The 20,431-nt window shown below is 38.0% G+C and overlaps 1 protein-coding gene across 29 annotated transcripts in view; it reads right to left on the bottom strand.

The window, feature by feature from the left end:
• Positions 1 to 1,603: 1,603 nt before the first annotated feature.
• The window catches only part of MPDZ (multiple PDZ domain crumbs cell polarity complex component), a 98,648-nt gene continuing 79,820 nt past the window's right edge, over positions 1,604 to 20,431 (bottom strand). For 11 of the 29 annotated variants that reach the window (XM_063321467.1, XM_063321468.1, XM_063321471.1 and 8 more), the window contains 15 exons: positions 19,397 to 19,489; positions 19,235 to 19,309; positions 17,627 to 17,804; positions 15,008 to 15,153; positions 14,588 to 14,671; positions 14,287 to 14,480; positions 13,879 to 14,026; positions 10,674 to 10,760; positions 9,164 to 9,290; positions 8,491 to 8,534; positions 7,272 to 7,394; positions 6,229 to 6,333; positions 5,999 to 6,111; positions 4,783 to 4,906; positions 1,605 to 3,919 (listed from right to left, as the gene is read on the bottom strand). In XM_063321467.1, coding sequence (XP_063177537.1) covers positions 3,773 to 3,919; positions 4,783 to 4,906; positions 5,999 to 6,111; positions 6,229 to 6,333; positions 7,272 to 7,394; positions 8,491 to 8,534; positions 9,164 to 9,290; positions 10,674 to 10,760; positions 13,879 to 14,026; positions 14,287 to 14,480; positions 14,588 to 14,671; positions 15,008 to 15,153; positions 17,627 to 17,804; positions 19,235 to 19,309; positions 19,397 to 19,489 — 1,788 coding nt within the window. In that variant the 3' untranslated portion in view covers positions 1,605 to 3,772. Of the gene's footprint in view, positions 3,920 to 4,782; positions 4,907 to 5,998; positions 6,112 to 6,228; positions 6,334 to 7,271; positions 7,395 to 8,490; positions 8,535 to 9,163; positions 9,291 to 10,673; positions 10,761 to 13,878; positions 14,027 to 14,286; positions 14,481 to 14,587; positions 14,672 to 15,007; positions 15,154 to 17,626; positions 17,805 to 19,234; positions 19,310 to 19,396; positions 19,490 to 20,431 lie in introns of all 29 variants that reach the window. The other 18 variants (XM_063321462.1, XM_063321482.1, XM_063321463.1 and 15 more) reach the window with 6 other exon arrangements.

Raw genomic sequence — 20,431 nt, 5'->3', positions numbered from 1 at the left:
CTCAACGGCTACTAAATTCCACCCACTCTCCCAACTGAGAATTACCAATACCGTTGCTTCCATAAAGCTAACCCAGAAATAAAATCCGGCAGAGCAACTAAAAGGAAAGAAGCCATGCCAATGATACCTGTTCACTGCCAAGAAATGAAATGTGTGCATTCCCAGGAGACAGCTGTCCTTTGTTCAGACCCGTGCTTACAAAAAGTGACAATCTCTTTCATTAATGCCACTCTAAGATCACTAGCACTGAACAGGTGAGAAGTAAGCAGAGTTAGAAGAAAGGACTGGGTATCTGAACAGACAAAGGGCTGGAGTCTTTAAGATGCCAGGCCTTTCAACTCCAACCCTGTCAAGTCCCATAGTTAACACAGTCACATGGAAAAAACACTTTTGGTTAAAAAATGGAGGACCTGGTAGAACTGGAAGCACAGTACACCTTACAGGACTGACCCCTGTGATATGAAAGTTGCGTTGAATGCCAAGTGATAAAGAAAACCAAACATGCTAAGCCTGCAAAGTTTATTACAGCCCATGGTCCAGTGCACGGCAGCTGCTAAACAGTGGTCATACAACAGCTTTCCCGGTGTGGCCCTACAGGCAGATCCTGTGTTCTGAAGCGTCAGTGTGAGCCACAGCTAAACGCAAAGTCCCAGGCTCCATGGCTCACTGTTTTGATCCCTCATGGCAAGTCCCATGCCTGAAGGAATGCTTTTTTAACAGACTGAACAACGGTTAATGCCATCTGTTTCAAAAAGCAAGGCAGCTTCATATTAATTCCCACACAGAATCATTTAGGCTGGAAAGGACGTTTAAGATCATCAAGTCCAACCATTAACCTATCACTGCCAAGCCCACCATTAAACCATGTCCCTACGCACCATGGAGAAAGTCATGACAAAGTGCTGTGCTGTCATTTTTTGAGGTGTTGAAATAAATTCTTCTTGTTCTGCTTTAGAAATAGTTTTCCCATTCACAAACATTTGAAAATTATACTGCCTATAAAAATTAAAAATACAGAAATATAAAACCACATATAGAAATACAAAACCATATATAACTTCTCTGGGAGGAAAAAGACAACAAAAAAACCCCCAAAAGACAGTATAGTGACATTAACATTTAATTAACCAAGCAAAATCCATGAATTCCACATGAGCAATATAACCAACTGAACAGTAGGTTACCAGCCATCTGCCCTGTGGGGTCAAGCATACTCACATAGAAACACCCACTTAGGAAAAAGTTTGTTCATAGGTGAAACAGACACCAAGAATAACTTTTTGCAGAGTCCTCCGCTGATGCAGAAGTGACCCATCCCATCTATGACATCATTACTGCTATTCCTAATATAATTTCTTCTTCCTTAGAAATGGGATGTGCCCTGCCATTGCCTTTTGAAGTCTGCAAAATCCTTTTTTTCCCCTCTGCTTGTCATAGTTTTGGCACCTGGTCTCATGGATTTGCTAAGAGTTTGCAAGCAAAGATAAAATCTTAGAATCCAAATAAAGCCATTTTTAGTAGATGCTTTAAGGTTCATATAAAGCGTAATGACTTTTTTTTTTTTTTTTAATTAATTTAAATTGTTTTGAATTACTCTTTCACAACAGAACAAGCATGATATTGTAAAGGAACAAGAAACACACCTGCAACTTCATTTCTTCGTTGTGACAGTTTGGAATTTATTCACTTAAATCCTCCATTTCGACACAACAGCAGTAACAAAGTATCTGTACACTACTTCTGTTACAAATATAGATACTATTTAAAGTGACTTTACATACTCTAATGTAGGCATTTCTCACTCTAACCAAGGCATAAGTATAGAAGAGCAATTCAATAACAACAGCATCCAGTAACAGTACCATCTGTTTCCTTTCATCTTAGCATATCACAGTGTAACTTCTAGAACAGTTAAAGAGACAGAGGGTAGCTTTTTTTTAGTTAATTCACTTAGACATAGCTATCAATTTGTTAATACTATTTCACAGACATTCCTAATACTGTTTTTGTGTTCCACTAAAACAAATGCTAGTCTTTTGTATCTTCCCCTAATAATGGCCTTACCATTGCCTGTATTTTCAGTTCAGATTCCTCTTAAATAAAAACTGACAGGGTGGCCTTTTGATACAATTTTTTTTTGCTAATTAACACAAAGGGTCTTGCTGCTAATTAGCATGCTTATTAGCTAGGTATCTTTCTCCCTCAAAAGACTTGGAAAAATTTTTCTGCAGAAAGGTGAACCATTGGCAAAGTGTGCTTTATCTGCCAGATTCCTAAGAGCCCGTTTGAAGGAGCAGAGGCAAAGGCAGGCTACAATCCGCTAAGGGTTTCAGTGAGTGCAGTTTTTGGATAAAGTTTTAGTGAGGATCCTACTTAGGAAACTGAGAATGTTGATAAATTTATTGACCACACTGCTACCCAAAGAACAGCTCCATGGTTGCACTGTACTTACTAGACACCGTCTTCTATTTCTGCCTCTAAAATTAATAATCCCCAAACAATATTTGCAGCCCTCAACTCTCCTCTTCTGCTTAATGCTCATGCAGAAACACCTGCACTGCTGTCTTTTATTACTCACCTTCACTGGGAGGAATTTTCAGCCCTTTACTCCTGGTTTTAGGCCTCCTTCGTCCAAGGAGGACTCTATCTTTGCTGCTACCGATAATGGCAGCAACACCATAACATCAACTTCTTCCACCTTGGCTTAACCAATATCCACAAGTCTCTGTCTGCAGGAAAGTAAACCTGCCCTGAGTGGTTTGTTTATGGCTCTGATTCAAGTGTCTCACAGAAATGTCTGCAGAGCCTGAAGTTAATCTTGCATGTTGTAAGAGGACAACCTTCACCTACATACATTTCATATTGGGAAGGTTGCTTTCACACTCATAAATGCTAGAAAACACTACTATTATAAAAGAAAAGTATAGTTCTTCTCATACTGCAGTTGCTGGGTGCTTTCACTCACCAGAGTAGTTTCCACTAGCAAATGGATTTTTCATCCCTGAGCACAAGCCCTCTCCTTTAAAAATAAACACATACTTGTTTATTTTGCCTGCCTCAAACCCCCCCGCCACAAACCTAAGCCAAACTAAACCACAGATTTTTATTTTTTTTTTTTGATATACCATGACTTAGGAAATTTAAACACATGAACAGACAAGAAAAAAATGCACCAGACAAGAAAAAAATGCACCCAAGTCACCTACCCTGCTCCTTCTACTTGGGAATGGTGAAATTAATACAAATAACCATCTAAGTCCATTAATCATCTGCCTCCACATTACATACTTTTCCTTTTCCCCAAATTCCATATTTTGTTAATACTTACTTTCTCCAATAATCTTATTTCTCTTTTCTGACTACTGCTGCCCATGCCACCCCTTGTTGACTGGTGACTTTATCATTTTTCCAACATATTTCAAATATCCAAAGCCTCTTAGCAAAACATTCTAGTTTAGTTGTGTGGTTATTAATGCAAACATTCCTTTTTTTTTTTCTTTTAGTGGCATACAAGCATTCATTATAATACTAATGTGAAAAATATCCCCATGTTTCCATCGTTGACATAACATAATCCCAGTGGTTTGACAGTAAGAGAAATACTTCTATTGTGTACAAAAATATGGTTAAATGCTATTTTTCTTCAGTGTTGTTGTGACACAGCCCTGTGAAGCTGGAAGAGCAAGAAGGCTATATAAACATTTCCATTCTCTTTGCTATGTGGAATGTAAATAATATAGTTTTACTGACCCTGCCCCTTTGGGCAGACAGTTCACGACAAAACAGTCAAAGTGACTGTTCCTTTTGTCCTTTTCAGAATAGCAACCGCTTCCTCATGGGTCACCCCTTCTAAACTCTGCCCGTTCACAGCAATGATTTGATCCCCCCGCTTCAGGCGTCCATCTTCTGCTGCTGCACCCTGAAACGATACAACATGTAATTGCAGACTCATGCATTTCTTTTTCTCCCTGCCACACTGTCCTTATGGTCTGAGTAAGATGGATTCAGTGCACAAAACCCCCTTAAAACTGTTTTGATTTTCAATGATTCAAACACAGTCAATTGTAGTATAGCCTGCTAGTACTGCAGTATGCTCTGCCTTGTCTTAAGTTTCACAACATCTAGAAATCAGACCTACAGGAATTTTATATTCCCTTAACCTTTTTCGTCCAGCTATGACAACATTTAAACTCTACTATCATAGCAGTAAAATTTTCAAGACCTGAAGATGTTTTCAGCAGCTGGTATAAGAAAATCAGTAATCAATATCCAGCTCTGTACTCTGATTTACCATAAAAGTTTGGGATTCTTAATTCCAGTTTTCTCCGACTCAGGGCTGTTTCCTAGGACAGTCCAAACTATCAAATCCAGGTCAGTACCTGAACTTCTCCAAAGATCCAGACTGAGTTCAATTATTTTATCTTGGTCTACCTTTCAGACTCTCAGTCAAAATAAATAAAACAGTCCCTTCTATTAACTGAAGAAAATACACTCTAAACATAAGGCAGGGGAGCTGTTTTTCTAAGTATGGGCACAATTTCAGTTTTGAGATTTAAGGAAGACTCTGCCATATGCAGAATCACATGCATTTGGAAATTCTGAATCTTCCTCTGACTACAGCCTTCAAATGCTGCAAGCACATTCTGACGAGCACTTGCACTAAGGAAGAAAAGCTGAGAGAAACCGTAACAATCCTTTGGCTTCAAACTCAGGCCATTATTTAAGACAGCAGCCACTGTGAACTAACTAATAAATGGATTGACTGAACAAATTTACACTTACCTTCGCAAACACTGTCTTCACATAAATGGGTAAGTCACCGTGGGGACTGCCATAACCACCCACAATACTAAAGCCTAGGCCGTCTGGTCCTCTATCCAGAGTAATGGTTTTGTACTGAGGAGGTCTAAGAAAAAGAGAGGGAGTATTGAGATGTCGTCTGAACTTATGATTTAACATGCAGAATATTCAACAAAAAGCATTTTTCCTTTCAAGCTAAGCAATACATTTCCCTTTCCACTAAAACTACAAATGCTTTTATTATCATGAACTGGCTATTGTACTTCATGTAAAACATTGTTAACTGTCTAATGTGCTCGCTGTTACTTGAAAGTAGCTATTCCAAACACCTCTTCTGCACAGCTGGAGGCATAGTTACACCTGCAATGACGCACTACCAGTGCGCGCTAAGTGAAGTGGAGATGTAATACCAGTACCTCCAATTACCACAACACATAAACACTTACTTTAAAAAACTTGTAGCCCATTACAACTCCTAAAAAACGTCTAAAACTAGCCCCAATAGTTGATGTTGCAAGGTTGAATTATGTATCGCCTCCTCTAATATATGATCGTGATAGACTATTTGTACAGACCATACAGGAACATTTCCCCAAATATACTTTGACTATAAGAAATTCTGAAGTTCTGTCTTTCGAAGTAGATCTATGTGGCTAAAGAATCTGCATTCTCTCTTTTCCTGTTTCTAGAAGAAAAATGCCTCGGGTTTATAACAGAGTTTGAGGCAAAGCTTGTTCACACAGCTGTACCTTGCAGCATACCAGAAGCAGTATACCTTGTACACCAGAACAGTTCAATGCTCCTGATAGCCCCAAGCTAGGAAGCACAACATGGAAATGCAGGTACCACTGTGGAAAGGGGCTTGCCGTTTAAGTCTGAGAAAAAGTGTTTTGGGTATATCTATTAATTCCAACTACCAAGGCTCAGTGAAACAAAGGAAGCTGTATTTACAGAGAAGAAATCAAATCACATCATAACTCTACAGAGGGGCAAAGTAAAGCAGCACAGCAAATCACATAATGAAAAATGCAGAAGACCTACAGCCTAAAGGTCCCATGTATACCAAATGTGGTATGCCCATGTATATCATGATTAAGCCAAACAATTGATCCATTATTTGCTAGAATTTGTACGTTTTTTGGGTTGAGTTCCACCTAAAATAACAGGCTACAGAGGTTGTATGTCTATAGTCACTGACCCTAAATCATCCTGAAAAATGCTGGTTGAAGTTAGTCCCGCAAATGAAAGATTGGACGTAGGTGGATCCTGTTGTTGACCAGTTATGACACTCACTTCTCCTCCAGCTACAACCTAGGAACAGAGTTTGTAAACCAGTAAAATGAGAATGCTGACACTAAATAATTCATTGTAGCAGCTGACAAAATATTATTCAGAAAATATTCCAAATGTCACTGAAGATTTTTTTACCTGCAACTCAATAGTGCCTGAAGCATTTTTTAAGAGACTAACAGCTTGGGAGTGTGTCATGCCTTCAGTAGGTGTTCCACAGATGCTAACAATCCTGTCCCCAACCTGCAGAAGAAAGTGTAGAAAATCTAACTAACAATAAATTAAGTTACATAGTTTCATTTCTCACTTTCTTTCAACAATATCAGATCTGTGTATATGCATTTAGCCAGATTTTATCAGTGATACTGGACAGGAAGAAAGAAATCAGCAACTGTTCATGGTACATTTTCTCTCTAAGGCAAATCATCTTTGAACTACATAATAACACAATACAAAAATAGAAAATTCAACACCATAATTAGCAAATTATACTGGTTTAGTGTATTCAGTGTAAAAAAGTAATGATGCTTTACTGAACTGATCCTAATACTCTACGAATATACAGCATGTAAAAAAAAGAGATGCATTTTGCACGCCACCTGAAGACAGGCAGACTGAAGTAGTAAATTATCATCAGAGATTATATGTTTGAATTAATCCTGAAATAGCACCATCCATTTTCCAAGGACCATGAGTCAAATTCAGCCACCTCTGGTACAGATTGGATACAGTATGCATGCGAGTGCTGTATCAGATAAGACCTCTCACTTTAACTAGAACCTAAAAAGTACTATCTCTATCCTAAGGCAGATAAGAATAGAAAACATGAGAGATAAACCAGACTGGATACCTACAGTTGCAGGAATGACCACCATGCTCATCAGTGGACCTCATTTACAGAATCCATCATCCTGAACCATTCTCTCTACTTTTAACTTTCACAAGATGACTACCTCTATAATCCAAGAGGACTGTCTTCCCAAAGTTAGTATCTTTCAGCAATTACCTTTTACCATGCTACAAATCTGAGTTACTGTTTCATCAATCCAAACAGCAAAAATTCTTGTCACAGACAGAAGCACTTATGACTGTATCATTAAACTGCTGATTTATTGCCTGCCTAGAATAATTACTGTGCATTACTCATGCAATCTTTACAACTTTCTTAACAATTAACTTACTCTGAGTTTCTGAGTCTGAGCTGCAACTCCATTCGGATGCATCATGGCAATAAATATAGGAACATCTCCAAGAGGACTTCCTACACCTCCAGCAATGCTCACCCCTAGTGAATCTGCGGGGCCCTGTTATTGTAATGAAAAAATATTATATTTTTCTGGAAAGAAAAATACATGCAGAGAACTGTAGCCTTATCTCAAAAAATTACTAAAGCCCCTAGCTCAGGAATATCACAACTCCTATTTCTCAAAACATTTTTTAAGCTAATACATTTTGCATCATTTAGAGAATGCACAGAGAGCAACAATATATGTTTCTTCCTATCAGTGGTAGGTGACAGTTTGCTTAGTTGGATGCTTTATCTTAACCAAACAAAATACATACAAAATTCAGCATCAGACCCTTAATGTCAGCATAGAAATTTGGGAAAGGAAAACTGGACAGATGGGATTGCTTGTCCTTAATATTGTCTGTATCAATCTCCTATTATGAACCTCACGAAGACTAGAATTAATCTTTATGCTCCCCCTAGTGTCCTATTGCTGAAGAACAAAACTAGCTGTTCACTACCATACAACAACCTACTACCTAACTGCGAAAACTGCTATCATAAACTGGTATTTGCAGATTCTACTGTAAAAAAAGAATAGCTAAATACAATCCATGTAATCAAGTGAACTAGATGCCAGGCAAAGTCAAATGAGTATAAGTATTTTGGACAATCAGAAGCCGCCTGAGACTCGGATCTCATGCTCCTCTAAGTAAGAAGTCAACTGAATTTCACAGTTGAAAACCTGGCAGCTGTCATGTAAGAGTCTACCCATTAAAAATATGTGTGGAGAAAAATATGAAATACCAAATAATGGGCTTGCAACTTTGGTGCAGTTCACCTGACCTCAATAAGTGGAATCTGGTTTTAACTCAGTTTAATAACAGTAAAACTAGGTCCCATTATCTCTTACTAATCCTTCCTCCTTTTGCTTTCAAAACAGGTCACAAAATGTGACAGCATAAATCACACTGATTTTACATAAAAATATAGGCAGTAGAGATCACACAGGCTTTACCTGAAAAAACAGGCAAATTAATTAGCTATTGCCAGAGCAATTCCTCTCTCAAAATGATTAGCAGGGCCAGATTTCTTCCTTTCCATAAATGCACCTATTGACAACATCTACAAAACCTGTTCCTTTATATATATCACTTGATGCTGTAACTTACCTTCTTTATTTCAACTGTTCTTAGTCCCTGTATTTCAGAAGTTGCTGTCAAATGAACGTTAAAAAAGAAAAGTTAAACTAGAATTTTTAGGAAACTTTTCCATTAAAGTTCTCCAAACCACTATGATGATTCTAACTTTCTGCTGGTTTATTATAGACATACGCTTTAAATAGATTTTGAAAGTGGCTGTCATTAAATTAATATGATTTAAGTACTTCTAGAATAGGTGAAAAAGTTATTCATTGTCTCCATTTAAATAACTTTTGGAATAAGGCTGCTAAGCGTGGTCAAATGGAACAGAAAAAAACCCCTATTATTTGCTAGCAATACTTTGGTCAGAAGTAACTTTGTTCTACATTTAAGCATGAGACAGCTGTCTATTCTCATCTATTCTAATTTAACTACAGAGTATCTGGATTTCTATGAATAGACAGCTTGACTGAAGACGTATTTAGATTAAACAGAAAATTATGGCTCAACTCATATTCTAAACTGCTCGTATAATAAGCTGCTAGCTTCTTCTATAAAAAGCTATTCAAAGATATATATGATGTACTGTACAATAACCACCCCTGCAGCATTTTAATGACTAAGGAATCACTTTTACACTTACAGTACATGATGACAACATTTTAGAGAAAATGAAAGATCTTAGCTACAAGTTCACACGTACAAAATACTGACAGCACCAAAGAAACCTTACTGGTATTCTTCTTTAGACCACTTTCAAAGACCTCAGGAGCACTGGACCCAGAAACCGGGACACTGAATGATGACAGACTGCCACTTCCTTCGCTGACCTAAATACAGTGTTAGACCAGGATTAGAGATCAGCTTCAGATACCCAGTTGATAAAAGTAAGACTGTAACCCACTGTATTCAGTGGATTTTGCTGTATTTTACTTTTTCTGTGCCTACTTAAAGCTGACACAGTGAAACTCCATGTATTTCTTGGTCACTCTAGAGGGCTCCTTGTTTGAAAAATCATAGGATCAGCAGAGGCTGCACGCCTACCACCCCATGCAATGCTTTCAAGCTCTGCTTCTGAGGGCCAGACTGTGCCCTTTTATTTGCACCTTTTATCAATTCATAGAGATGTTCTGGTGCAAAAATTAGCCATCATTATCAAGGTAGGAACAGAATACAAAAGAAAGATCTTTATACATCCTCATGTATACATTCATATTCACCCACTGCATCAACTGAAACAAAGATTAGGCTCTCCACTCAGCTTCACCTGCAAAATTTCCAGAAATATTTTCACTATACCTGCAGAGCAATATAAAGGAACAACATGGTTTCTAGAGAGACTAGTTTGCTGACTGTTAAAGACTCTTCAAAAACATTCAACATTGTGAGTTTCTTCTTACTTATCAACTTAGATTAAGACCACGCAGAGCCTGCATGTTTTCATCTTGTTTGGCGTTACCCGTTTTGAAGAGAGCCTAACATTTCAGTCATACCCAGTTTTAACCTAATCACTTTACACTGTTTAATTAGGATTTTTCTTAAAATTATTTATCTGCATTACTTGATGATCTGCATACTCAGTTTATAACCAGAGAAAGTTCAGAGATAACTAGTAAGCTCTCAGAGATGTAGCTCCTACTGGAGAGAATCACAATATATGCTGCTACCACATGAAGGATGCATTCCTGCATACAAACTGATGTTAGTTTGTAACACTCTACCATTAGACCAACAATAAAATAAACTTGAGAGAAGCCTGATGGAAAGGGTGCAGGTTTCCTGCTTCTGATGACCAAGACTACGGTAAGAATACACAAGGAGTGGAGAAATTCACTAAGTTTACTGAAACAATACTCCACTGCATGCCAAGCACTCCTAAAGTAACAAAGAGATTTAAAGTCCACTCCAACTTCTCCTGGTATCAATGAGAATCAGAGCGCTCTCTGCTCCCCAGGCTGAAGCCATAAAAAAACAGACTTGGCAACACAGCGAAGCCATTTCTGGAATACATTTTTGTCTCCATCATGTTTTTAACAGGTACAATATGCTAAAGTGAACATATAAAACGGTTACTGAAAAGCTGCAAAGTACATAGAAACTACTTTTCTTCATCTTGGATCAGGTATGTGGAAAATCACTGTCATCCATTTAACCATTTAACCAAATACTTAACCATTATTTCTTCCAAACTAGGTAGTTTTACAGTTACACACCTGGCTGCTCTGGGATGTTCTCCTCTCAGAGTGGAATGGACCAGCTTTTATTCTTCCGACCTCTAGTCTTACTGTACCTAATGAACACTAAAGAACCAGTCACTTATAACACATCTTTTCTGTTTACAACATTGAAGCCTATGACAATATTTAAGATAGTCAAAGAAGAAAAAAACGTGGACAGAGGGGAAAAGAATGGGCTAGCAACCCTGCAATGAGCATCAAGCAGACAGAGCTCACGGCAGGATCAGAGCCACACAAACTAAGTACACCATGATACTGAGCAGAGTACTTTTTGGATTAACCACTACTAGAATACAGATAAGAAAATTGCATAGGAAGACTAATTCTGTCACCTTTCACTTAACAGGAAGTAGTTCTGGCTTCTCAATTGTAATGTCAACATATATTTTCAAATGGCATGTTTCCAGGAGCAGTGAAATTGACCACTTTCACAACAAGCACTAAAAATAGTACAACACCTAGAAGTATTAATCGTTATTTCTGTTGATATGACTGAGAACATGTTATTTAAGCTGGTAGCTAGTCATATCTCTCTGGTTCTTGAAATTATCTGTTACTCTGGATCCATAACTAAAGAAATTTGGGCAGGAGGTTTTCCAAACACCTATCTGTAGTTTAAGTGACATTTCTGCATCTGACTCTCCACAGGAAGCTGGGTGATACAGACTGTCTGCATATTGGAAAATCCTTTCACTACTCTTTAAGCTTTTAATTATACTGTTATATATATGAAATATACATTAAATCCAAGTCTCAGAAGAAAATTCGCCCTGCAATCAAATATTTAGAAACCAAGACATTAGGCTGGTTTTGGAAACACACAGATAAGTTATTATCACAAACAAGATTTAGAAAACTGGACTTCTGAAACACTACAAGTACTGTCAAAAGAGAACCACCTATCTGCAATGTATTCAAATACAGAAATTTCACGGGTTTGTTGCTTTTTTGCTTTTCCTTCTTTCTACCACTGGGAAGTTATTAGTATGAGCTTCTGCATCCAAATAACTTAATATTACATAGGTTTGCCTTTATTTATCATGCTTTAGCTGTACTACCCTAAGAGAGGTTCATGTATTTGTCAGAAAATTCACAGTAAGAAATAGACCAATATATCAAAACCAACAACAGGACATATCCATTCAAATAAGGTTTCCATACCTCATATCCTGTTGCTATTCTCTCAGGGATGACACGAGAGGAGATTTATTAATAAATTGCTTTTTTTAAAAAAAAATAATGTTGACTTCTCTATGTCCTGGGAAAGACTTGATCAAAGCTCGAGCAAACCCATTCTTTCCTGCTTGTATGAATTGACTCATATTAAATCACATGGACAACTCTTGTCCAAAATGGAAAATTGAGGAAGTACCTATGTACCTAAAATTACCACAGCCTCACATAAAATGCAAACCCACAAATGAGCTTTAAAAATTATGTATGAAAGTGGGAGGTAATACTTTCCAACTGAACATGTGAAACATCAATTCACATTTAGTTTTATTACAGCTTTCTCTCTCTTCGCATTTGATAAATCTGTAAGTCAAATGAGGCAAAAAAATTACCAGCTTTTCATATGGTTTAGGGATACTTACAAAGAAACACTGCAAGAACAGGTGGAATTCTCAGACTGACAACACGTTCTAGTGGTCTCATGCTACTTATATTGGGATTTTCCAAAGATTATAAATAATTTTCTAGCAAAATGCACTTCAGGCACTTTAAGAAAATTTGCTCCTAGATCTTACCCTCGTGAACCAAAACAGAACAAAACAAAAATGGTGACTGCCTACATGTGAGTGATTGTGCTTTACTCCATTTATACTGTGTGAACAAAACAGAGTTGTTAACAATAATATATTTGAGGTATTTTAAAAGCCTCATTTCTGAGGGCTAGGACAACTAATTACAAGTACTACTGAGTGATATGAAGTATTTAAAACATGAATATACAAATGATAAATGGGAAACAAGAATCTTCAATTAGATACTCCAAAATGCTTGTGAAAATGAAAGAAACTTTACACATAAAACGGCATTTTAATATGGAGGAGCTGTAAAAGTACAGCATATGAAGAAGAAATGCACTGTCCTTAGATAAAGTATGACATAAGAATGGAAAAGCACTATTACCCAAGAGTGTGTCGAGTTCACTGTCAGAACACAGATGCCAGTTCTGGCATTCTCATTTACACATGTGCTGAAAATACTGAAAAAATTCTCCTACTTCCTCTTTCTAACCTTCCCCTCACCGCTCCCCCCCCAAAAAAAAAAAACACAACAAAACAAAACACAACTCGAGGAAATGTTCAAGAAATGGAAAAATATACCTTCGAATGTGAGTGCAAATAAGCATGATTGTGTGTCTATGTATCCAAGCGTCAGCTATAAGTAGTGGCTGTTAATTTTTTTCCAGTGGAAGCGTTTTCCATTGGAAAATGCTGACTTGATAGAATTCTTACCATGCAGCAGGAATGTCTCAAAACCTTGGATGGAAAACAGACAAGCTGGCTGACCAGCTGGACTTCCTGCCAGACCACAGGAAATGTTGTGTATCTGACTTCATTCTGATTTGGAAACAGGGGGAGGACATCAGAAGCACAAAATATGTTGAGAACAGAAATTCTGGTTCCAAGAGCTGCAGATAGGAGTCTACTTCAGTTATCTCTCTGAAACAGCAATTTTTTATACTAGATGCCTCAGTAATTGGGAAATGCATTATAGCATTTAATGCATGTAAGGTGACACTAAACACACACAATAAAAAAAAAAAAAGATGAACATTATCAATTATGAAAGTAATCACTTTTTTGGCACAACTACTCTGATGAATCCTCCACCATTTAAAGCCAGTTTTGAGTACCTGTCTAAAAATGTGAGATAGTTATCCAGTTATCAGTTTGCTGGAGAAAATACAGTGTTAAGTTTTAGGTTGTTCTAGCTAATGGTATTCTATTGCCCTATAAATATATGGAACTCTTCATGATCACTACTCCCATTTTCATCAGGCAAAGTGTCCAAATCTGAATGCTCTAGACTTCAGGAAGCTTAAATTTGGATCCACAGCTCATTCTCACTGACATCTCAATAACAGTCTGAACTCAGCCTGAATAAAACTAAAGCTTTCAAAAAGTCTGGATCGCAATTCTTCACTGTTATCCACCTTCTCTTTTCCCAATACCTTTAGCAAAGCTGCAACAGCCTCCTGGTTAGCATTTCGAACATCTTCTCCATTCACTGTCAATATCTGGTCTCCTTGCATCAATCTCCCATCTGTATCTGCTATTCCTCCTTTCACGATGTCTGACACAAACACCCCCGTATCATTTCTGCAAATACACACAGGGATTTTGCATTACAGTATTGTCTGAAGGCCATTTTTACGGCTTGCTTTGGGAACATAATAAATATTGTCTCATTTTTTTTCCTGAGTAACGTTGGGGTAGGTCCTCTAGGAATGGCTAATTAGATTAGGCACAAGAATGACATGTACAGCCTTCAAGCCCACAAGATCTGAGCACCAGACCCCAACAGAAACACAAACATGCCAAGCAAGTTTCAGCCATTGACTCTCCAGGTACATTCATACCTTTTCCCAACAATGCTCAGCCCAAGGCCTTTGCCAGGCTTCTTTTGGAGTTCTATACTGAGTACATCATACATGTCTTCCTCCTTGTACTGGGCCTCATCTCTGTACACAGTTAGACGAACTTTTTGAGGAGTCTGTCGGAGGACATTTATCGCTTCATCATGTGTGGCATTCCTGAGGTCAATCCCATTCACCTGCAATGAAAGCACAGAATGATAAAATATGCAGGACCTTCCAGCAGCCAAATAGAAGATGCCTCGATAGCAAATGACAATAAAAATGACCAAAAAACCCACCACACCTCCAATATCTGGTCCCCAGCCCACAGTCTCCCATCTTTAGATGCTGCTCCTTCTTCATATACTTCATGGATAATGATTGCTCCCTGCAGAGAAATAAAACAAAAATAAACTGCATATCGAAACAATACGCCCCTACTTTGAACCAAGAGCAACTGAAAATTCCTACTATAATTAGCCAGTGATAAACAAAAGTCAGATATATGAACAAATTACCACAATATTTAAGAAATTCATTTATACTTTCCATTTTAAAAGTAACTTTTCCTTTCTTTTTTCCTTTTTATTTTTTTCTGAACTGGTATCTTTGGTATCTTTCTATAAATGCTACAGAGACAAATGAAGAAAAGAATTTCTCTTCTATCAGACATTTTAATTTCACTATTGTTATTTCACTTGACACACTTATTTTTCCAACCAACCAGCAAAGTGTCTGCTCCTCCAACAATGCTCAGACCAAGACCAGTCCGCCCTTTGGAGATATCAATCGTTGTTTCGCATCCAGGAATGATGGGACAAGTAGCTGGGTCAGAGGCTAACGTGGCTGGGGTTGAAGATCTGCTTGTGTCTAAAACAACAATTTAACATCCTGGTTACAGTAAGAGTGCTCAATATTAGAAAAGTGACTTTAAAACAGCATTTTGAGATTCCATCGACAGCTCTACAGCAACAGCTGAACAGCTGACCTACACAGAACGATGCTGCAAATTCTCCCTTCCCCTCAGACAAGTACTATCCTGTAGTTTTAATTGCAGTTATCCTGTTTTCATACCATCAAATACCTTGGATCACAGTCTACATAGCCAAAGAAGCTATTGCACACAACAGATTGTACTTAGGATAGAATTTAATTTAAACAGCTATACCAGCAACTATGCAATGTAGATCAGAGATAAATGAAGTACATAGTATGTACTATACACATGGATTCAAGGATGTCATCCCTGCATTTTTGCAAAGGGTCAAGTCAAGATCCACCTAACCAAATATTCCATCTCAGACTCAGATCTGTACCATAAAAAAGAATGTTAACTATGAACCAAATGGAGCGGTATTTCACAAGTCCAGCAATTAATGCTCAAGTCAAGGGTTTTATACACATCATTATACTTCCTGGCCCTCAAAAAGAACTTTTTACACCAGAACTTTTAACTGGACACTGACATAGCTTTTGGAAGCAGTAAGTTTCGTGGTGTAAACATCTATTCTTATAGTACAAATATACATAGTGTCCTTCCATAGCATTTCATTTGTAAATTCAGTATCTTTGGTATGTCACAAATGGATCTTTGCTTCAGTATTTTAGTCAGTTCTGTATGCTTCACAGAAAAAAAAAAAAAAGCTAAAAATACTAAGAGGGGATATTGTGTAGCAACTAATGGAAAGAATCAGCAACCAAAACATCTGGGATGTTCTGATCATCTTTACCACCGATGTTCTTTAACATCAGTGCTTTAAAGAAAAAACAAAATGACACTTTTTCCAAACTGTAAAAGCAGGCATCAAAATCTTTTTGAGGCACTTTAGAAGGGCACTGTCCTGTCTGCTCCTCCCCATAGGTGTGACCCCATTATGCTCTTCCATTTCTGACCCTCCAATTTGGTACATAACTAGGTTAGCTGACCTTAGTTCTTATAGCAATAAGCATAAACAGGAGCCTCTCTGCATACCACCCCTTAGTATTAACATCAGACTTTATCTGCTAGACGCAGACACTCTGAAATATATGCTATTAATTTCAGAAAATGCAGTTAGATAGAAGAGACTTAACTGAAAAGTAAAATTACTGCAAAGGAAATCGGTTCTGTTTTACCTCAAACCAGGACAGAAGGAGAGTCAAGGCTTAAGTATAATTCTGTACAGAAGGTATAAAATGTACATGAAATACATGAACTAAAGAACTGGAAGGGAGTCTTGGTATGCAAGGCTGACCTCATCTAGTTAGCTGCATTGGTATTGGGCAAAAACTGGCCTACGCAGCACTGCTGGAAACACTGAAGTTGGGTAGAGATGTAGTAGAAAGCAGACCAATAGAGAAAATGTAGTTAGGGATGGGTTGCTTATCTGGAAGGAGTCTGTGCAGAGAAAACAAGGTGCAGTGGCAGCAAACAGGTGGTCTTGGTAAAAGGAAGTGGGGGAATAAATTATAAAATCAGGTGGAGAACCAAGAGGAGGGAGATCTTCCAACGGTTTGGTTGCGGGTGCCTGTAAATTGTAGTGAAGCTAAGCTGCAATCACAAATCCCCAGAATGCTGGCGGGAGCACTGCTGAAATCTCCTCAGGTCTTTATCCCAAAGACTTGCTGTGGCAGGGTGGAGATGGAAGGGATAGACTTCGACAAAGCAATAGATTTTACCCTAAAACTAAATGCAGAAGGGAAGACAATAGAATTATTACCTAGTAGCTCTCCCATGTGTTTCTTAAGATTTCTTTAGAGTAATATACTATAGTATATAGTATAGAATCGCGTATCAATACTAGTATTAGCAATAAGGAATAGAAACGTGACTCAGTAATACTTGCAGTGATGTACATATAAATTAACTGTGATGTGCACGTTACTCAATTAAGTTATTATTAGCTTCTTAGTAGTGTGTTGACAAACCAATAACCATCACCAATCAGTCACATCTCAACTCCCCACTCTAAAGTGGGAGAGTCAAACATGGCTAGTCATAAATGGCAAGACAGTCTCAACCATTCCCCTGTTCCAGGAAAGATCATGACTTTTCTCCCTCATTTATGCCTCCCACTCAGTTCTAGAAAACCATGACAGAGGCACCTGCTGCACAGTCTTTGGGAGGGAGGAGGAAATCCCTCCATCCTCTCGCTTCTACAACAGGACAGTGGGAAGGCAAGAGGTAGGTCTTCGGTATGGAGCCTCACTGCTTTATTTAGATGGATCTGTAATCCAAAAATACTAGAAAACGCAACTCAGAAGATAGCTAAGTGCATACAAAAAGAGAAAACTTGTTTACAAGCTGGGTCTTCATTTTTATGTCACAACCCCAGTGAAGACAGACACACAAGGAGAACCTTACTTTTGACTGCTTCTGGTTCTGGTGAGCTGGAAGAGGGGATGGTTGCTGGTGGCTGCATATTCCTCCTCTCTGCTGGCGCAGTGCCGGAAGGGACGGGTGGTGCAGTCAGGCTGTCTGTCTCTGCTGAGTTGATTGTAAGCCTCACCATAGTTTTGGATGTCTTCAGCAGACTAATAAACTAAATGACAAAGAGAAAAGCTGGTGAAGTGTGTAATTGGACTGTTCAGTTGTAAAACAAAAATAAAGCAGAAGAACCCTTCTGCAGACTGGAGCTACTAGTCACAATCCTGCAGGTTTTCTTGGTAATGAACAAAGACAAATATTGATATTTTTTATAAGAAACAACAATAGAGTTAACTGTGGGCTAGTCCTGGCTGATGTTAATCAAGTAGCTTCCATGAAACTCTGCCAAACCGTACCTGATGAGAATTTGGGAGTGTTTTGATGGACAAAATGCTATGTTTATAGCAATTATCAGAAAAATCAGAAAACTAGTACTGTCTTTTAATGCTTGGGTAGAGCCCAATTCTGATCCCACAGAAGTCAATGACAAAACATCTACTGATTTAAATAAATGTGCTACTGCCATCTTAGCTCCTTAATCAGATGCACAGCTGGAAGGAAAATCTGAAAATATTATCTGAACAATGTGGGGGAGAGGACACTAGTGTGTAACACAAAATCTAGTTTAAAGAGATACTGAAAACCTTCAAAATTAATTTGCCACCTCACAGAAAAGACACCAAATCCTCCTGAGACTTTACATCTCAGTAGAATAAGAAGTATTTTCAGAAATTACTTAATCTCTGTCTCGTCTTCCAATGCATACCTACTTCCCTGCAGACAACTTCACTATCTCTTACTCATTTACTGCTTCAGAGGTAGCAGCGTTTCAGAGTAAGATGGATGCTCTCCTAATTGCCCTTTAACAAACAAAAAGTAATCTTCTCATGCCTAAAGAATCACTCTTCTTGGTAGCAGGGCAGGTGTTAGAAAAAAGCCCTCCTTGATTCATTACAGAACCAAAATTGAGTTTGCAGAGCTAGAAGTTAGGAATAAATCCTGTTATTTAGGAATGGAGAGTTTTCTCCAAAGGGCTGAAATACCAGGCTTGGAATAGAATGACGCCATTATTACAGACACTCCCCATGTATCAGCTCAGTTCACAACCAGATTTACCACTGATGCAACTCACCCGTGTGAACTTACACGTATTAATTTTATTGGTTCTAATACTTTTAAAGTGGAGTAGCTATGAAGAGTCATTATTAAGCAATAGTTCATGGCTTTTATCCCACAACTAAGTGCCTCTCAGTCATCAGATCTGAACCACAGGGGGGGGAAAAATAATCACATTTGGAGCACCGAGAGAGATGATTCATTAGTGCATTAATGTAAAACAGCAGCTGAGTTTTAAATTCAGGATTTAGCTTATTCTGCAGTAGTTTCCTTATCCAAACAATGCCTGCGGATCTTTGGTTCTTCAGCCAGCTTTCAAAATGCAGTCACAAGTATAGTCCTGAAAACCTCACTGGTTTGTTTAAGACACAATCACCTCCTACATTAAGTGGTGTGATTTCTACAACATTCCTGACACTTCAGAAGCACCTTTTCTACTGGATATCCCACAACAATTTCATCATCCACTGCCAGGATCTGATCTCCAACTTTGATTCGTCCATCCTGGAAACAACACAGAATAAAAATATGAGCTCTGGTTGCTCATTTTTCATTTTGCATTCCCTATTTGGATTTTAAATGTTCTCACACCTTTGCTGCTGCACCATGATCTGTTAAGCTTTTAATAACTACTCCATTAACTGTGTCTTCTTCACTAATGGCAATTCCAAAGCCTCCTTGATCCTGGGCAAACAGAGAAATGCAAATACTTAGGTACTGTGTTTATCAAAATGTTAGAATACATTCATTAAAGACTAGCAAAGCCTGCTAGAACAAAAGTTTGTGTTTTCCAAATGTATCAATGTTTTTAATTAATCTATTTCTGAAATAGTCGTTGCCAACCTACAAACAGTATATCAGTTTCCAGGATAAATCTGAAATACTTCTGAATTCAAATCCACTCCTTTGAAACTTACAAGGTCAATTGTGATTCACTTGGTAAATTCATAAATCAGAGTAAGAAACACAAAATGTTTGGAAACTACTAACTCAGGTAAATAAAACTTCATGATATAGCTTAAATTCATTATTTGAAACCACAGGAAAAATACATGCAGGAGGGGAAAATACAGAAAATGGAAAAATGTATGCTCTTCCCATGAAATTAGTAAATGTTTGTGGTAGAGTGAAATTTCCTACTGCTTTCACCTAGAATTAAATCATCCAGATACCATAACCTGTAAGATATTCTCTTGGTTAATAAGGGGAGGCGAGATGCCTTCCAAGGAGAAAACTTAGAAACAGTCCGCAAGCCTCTATCCTTATTGTCCACTGAATGCAATTGGCTTCTCCAGGTCAACAAGCAGAAGCAGCAATTTTTCCACCCTCATTTGGCAGCTTCAAAGTTACAGAACATGTGGTCATTTTCTCCCAGCTGCACAATTTCCACTGAATATCTATGTTGTTCAGGGGGATTTGGCACTGATAATGTGCTAGTTCATTTACTCTGAACAACTAAGGCAATGATTTTACCTGAGGCACCATGGGTAGCTGGTTACCAAAAGTTTTGCAAATAGGACAAGAGGTCGCTTCTTTTAGAGACACAGGCAAATTTATATGAAGTTAAACAGAGTCGTGAGGTTGCCAAAGGCAGTCATTACGTCAGGAAAACTCTGTGGTCCACTC

Source organism: Chroicocephalus ridibundus, chromosome Z, assembly GCF_963924245.1.
Source record: "Chroicocephalus ridibundus chromosome Z, bChrRid1.1, whole genome shotgun sequence".
NCBI lineage: Eukaryota > Metazoa > Chordata > Aves > Charadriiformes > Laridae > Chroicocephalus > Chroicocephalus ridibundus.
Note: the sequence above shows the minus strand (reverse complement) of the source record. Positions and strands in the feature narration are given on the sequence as shown.